Below are 3,680 nucleotides of genomic sequence, written 5' to 3' on the forward strand. Positions count from 1 at the left end.
CTCGAACTCCTGACCTTGAGCGATCCTCCTGCCTCAGCCTCCCGGGTAGCTGGGCCTACAGGAATGGGCCACCGTGCCCAGCTAATTTTTTCTATTTATATTTTAGTTGTCCACCTCATTTCTTTCTACTTTTAGTAGAGACGGGGTCTCGCTCTTGCTCAGGCTGGTCTCGAACTCCTGACCTCGAGCAAAGGATCCTCCCACCTCGGCCTCCCAGAGTGCTGGGATCACAAGCATGACCCACCGTGCCCAGGTAATTTTTTCTATATATTTTTAGTTGTTTGGCTAATTTCTTTCTATTTTTAGTAGAGATGGGGTCTTACGCTTGCTCAGGCTGGTCTGGAACTCCTGACCTCGAGCAAACGATCCTCCCGCCTTGGCCTCCCAGAGTGCCGGGCTTACAGGAGTGAGCCACATGCCCGGCTAATTTTTTCTATATATTTTTAGTTGTTTGGTTAATTTCTTCCTATTCTTAGTAGAGACGGAGGTCTCGCTCTTGCTCAGGCTGGTCTTGAACTCCTGACCTCCAGCAAACGATCCTCCCTCCCCGGCCTCCCAGAGTGCTGGGATGACAGGCGTGAGCCACCGCGCCCGACCTGAGTATTTCAAATATCACCCCTCCGCTCGCATCTCACCTGGACCATGATGTTGTCGCTGGAGGCCGCCTCCTGGGCCTCATTCACCCAGCGCTTGACCACGTCGAAGCTGCACTTCAGCAGGTGCTGTGGGCAACAGGGCACGTTAAGGGACAGGCAGGAAGGATGGATCCCCTCCCTCCCTGTCGCCTGGAGCGGCTTGGTCTTCCCTTGGACACAGCCAGGGCCGCAACCCCCGCCCGGCCCCGCAAAAACCCAAAACAAACCCGAAAACCCCCAACCCCAACCCCCCCCGCCCGGCCGCAAAATAATTTCCCAAAACCAAACGCCAACCAACCCCCCCCCCAAAGGAAAGGGCCAAGCCAACCCCCCCCCCCCCCAAAACCCCCCCCCAAACAAACCAAAACCGGGGGGCCCCCCCCCGTCAACGAAAAAGCAAGCAAGCAAGCCAACCCCAAAACTGGGGAAAAAAAAAAACCCCTTCATCCCCCTACTGGAAAGTGGTTTTGCTCTTTTCTGCAATTCGCCGCCCCATCTCCCCGCGCACCAGGGAAGACACCAGGGCAGAGCTGGACACGCTGGCCACCCTGTCCACGATGGCCTGTTTCATGTAGCGCTCGATGGCCTGCAGCATCGTGCTCTGCGGATTGAGACGCGGAGGGGAGGGGACCCGATCAGGCGTCGGCAGGGCAGGTGACGGGGTACGGGGGGGGGGGTCCCGCACACCGCCCCCACCCCACACTGCCTGGCCCAGCGAGGTGGGGCCCACCCAAAGCACGCAAAGGATGGGGCCGAGAGCCTCCAGCAAGAGGCCGGGCGGCGGGGAAGGGGCGCGCGACTCACATCGGTGATCTGGCAGAGGGCGCGCACGGCGGGGCCCCGGTAGTTGTCCTCTTTCCCGGTCATGTCTTTTGTCAGGCTGCGGGGGGTGGGAGAAGGCAGTGTCACCACGCAGGGTGCCCAAGCCTGTCCACTCCCCTCCGGTCCCCCGGCCGCCATACTCACCTGCATCGCCACCAGAGCCCCCGAAACCCACGCTCTCCCTCCGTGCCTGCCCCGCCAAGCCGAACCCCACACAGCGGCCGGGGAGGGGTTTTTTTGAAACTCAGACCGACCAGGTCGCTCCCCTGCTTTCGCTAGAACATTCCCACGGCTTCCTACTGCCAGCGAGCTCGAGCAGAAACTCCCTGAAGTTCCCCAGGAAATTGTGCTCACTCCTCTCCAGGCCTTTGCACGTGCTGTTTCCGTAGCCTGGAGCACCCCTGACCTGCACTCCACTCACGCTATTGGGCTAGGAGGGCTTTCTGGATCGACATCGAGCTGGGGGCTCTTCTGATCTCCTCTCAGAGCCTACCATGCTGCCCACAATGATCCGCATCACACCCTATCTTGCTATATCGCCAGAACTACACACGGGAATTGAAATATACTCTATAGGCCGGGTGCGGTGGCTCACATCTGTAGTCCCAGCTACTCGGGAGGCCGAGGAGGAAGGATCGCTCGAGGTTAGGAGTTCGAGACCAGCCTGAGCAAGAGCGAGACCCGTTCTATACTAAAAATAGAAAGAAATTGGCCAAACAACTAAAAACAGAAAAAATTAGCCTGGCACGGGTGGCGTGTGCCTGTAATCCCAGCTACTCAGGCGGGCGAGGAGGGAGGATCGCTCAAGGTAAGGAGGTCGAGACCAGCCTCAGCAAGAGCGAGACCCGGTCTGTACTAAAAATAGAAATAAATTAGCCAAACAACTAAAAATATGTAGAAAAGATTAGCTGGCCATGGTGGTGCATGCCTGTAGTCCCAGCTACTCGGGAGGCTGAGGCAGGAGGATCGCTTGAGCCCAGGAGTTGGAGGTTGCTGTGAGTGAGGCTGACGCCACGGCACTCTAGCCCGGGCGACAGAGTGAGACTCTGTCTCAAAAAAAAGAAAGTTCTAGGCTGGCTCAGTTGACGAAAAGGAATGAAGGCAAAGAAGGGTGTGTGCTCAAGTCAAGGCTACAGAATTGAAAGAGAAATAGTACATTCTGGAGGCTGCCATGGGGGGATGGGGAGGGCAGCAGTAACTGAAGGATGACAGGGACATTAGAGAAAATGCCACCTAGCAATATGGTAACCAAAAGTGTCACTGTCTGGGACGCACGAGGAAAAACTGGTCTCTGTCAAAGGAAGGCATCAGAGGAGCCGCCCACGGCTCCAGACTCGCCTGCTGGTGACAATGATGACATCCTCTGCGATGCAAGACATCTCCTTGATGGTCAGGTAGCACATGCGACGCAGGGTGGGCTGGGAAGCAGAGAGGAAAAGCCCTGTCAGGCCCGGCTGAGCGAGAGGGACACGATCAGCAGAAACCTCTAACCTGCACACAAGCGACACACACTGACCGGGCGGCGCTGGCTTCTCTCGGTCCCCCTGCCCCTCACCCGCTCACAGCTGCCACCTCGCGAGGAAAGCTGGGATTGGGGCGCTTACATCGTTCGACTGAAAGAGCTTGGTCATGGCGAAGAAGGCCTCGGTGGCTTCGGTGGTCCCGAGGTGCTCCCCCTGCGTTAGTCAGGAAAGAAGTCACAGCTTGCAACAGAGAGGCCGGGGGGGCGCTCCCTGCTGGACCGGCCCAGGCCAGACCGTCAGACCTCGGGGACACCCAAAGGCAACACGTCAAAGCCGGATGCGGGGCCACCGACTCCAACCACACGGAGCCTGTCCGACAGCCCAAACGCGATCGTGACCTTTCCGCCCTCCGCGACATCCTCCGGCACCCCGTCCTCCGCCCCCCAAAGCCTCGCCCTCGTACCTGGTTTATGAGATAAAGGATCTTGGTGAGGATGTGGGCACATTTGCGAGGGTTGATGGGCGTCTCGTTAAATACTCGGGCCTAAGGAGAAGCAACCAAAGATGTCACCTTCCAGCCTAATGCGTTTCCCTTCCGGTACATCCAAGGTCTGAGAAATCCCCGGGGTAAATCAGTACGCTGGCCTAAACAAGCTTATTTTCACTAGGAGTTTGTTTTTCTTTACTCATCAGTTAATAGATCCTGAAATCTTGCCTAAATATTAGTTAGATGAGGCCGGGCGCGGTGGCTCACGCCTGT

The 3,680-nt window shown here is 57.5% G+C and overlaps 1 protein-coding gene across 1 annotated transcript in view; it reads right to left on the reverse strand.

The window, feature by feature from the left end:
- LOC105819701 (coatomer subunit gamma-1-like) overlaps positions 1–3,680 on the reverse strand; it is a 50,871-nt gene that overhangs the window by 31,982 nt on the left and 15,209 nt on the right. The window contains exons 2-7 of the mRNA XM_012656013.1: positions 3,384–3,464; positions 3,062–3,133; positions 2,796–2,875; positions 1,440–1,515; positions 1,144–1,236; positions 636–722 (exon numbers count right to left, since the gene is read on the reverse strand). Of these exons, the coding sequence (XP_012511467.1) occupies positions 636–722; positions 1,144–1,236; positions 1,440–1,515; positions 2,796–2,875; positions 3,062–3,088 (363 nt within the window). The 5' untranslated portion in view covers positions 3,089–3,133; positions 3,384–3,464. The remainder of the gene's footprint in view (positions 1–635; positions 723–1,143; positions 1,237–1,439; positions 1,516–2,795; positions 2,876–3,061; positions 3,134–3,383; positions 3,465–3,680) is intronic.

The sequence above is a fragment of the Propithecus coquereli genome, unplaced genomic scaffold (genome assembly GCF_000956105.1).
Source record: "Propithecus coquereli isolate 6110/MARCELLA unplaced genomic scaffold, Pcoq_1.0 Scaffold498, whole genome shotgun sequence".
Taxonomy (NCBI): domain Eukaryota; kingdom Metazoa; phylum Chordata; class Mammalia; order Primates; family Indriidae; genus Propithecus; species Propithecus coquereli.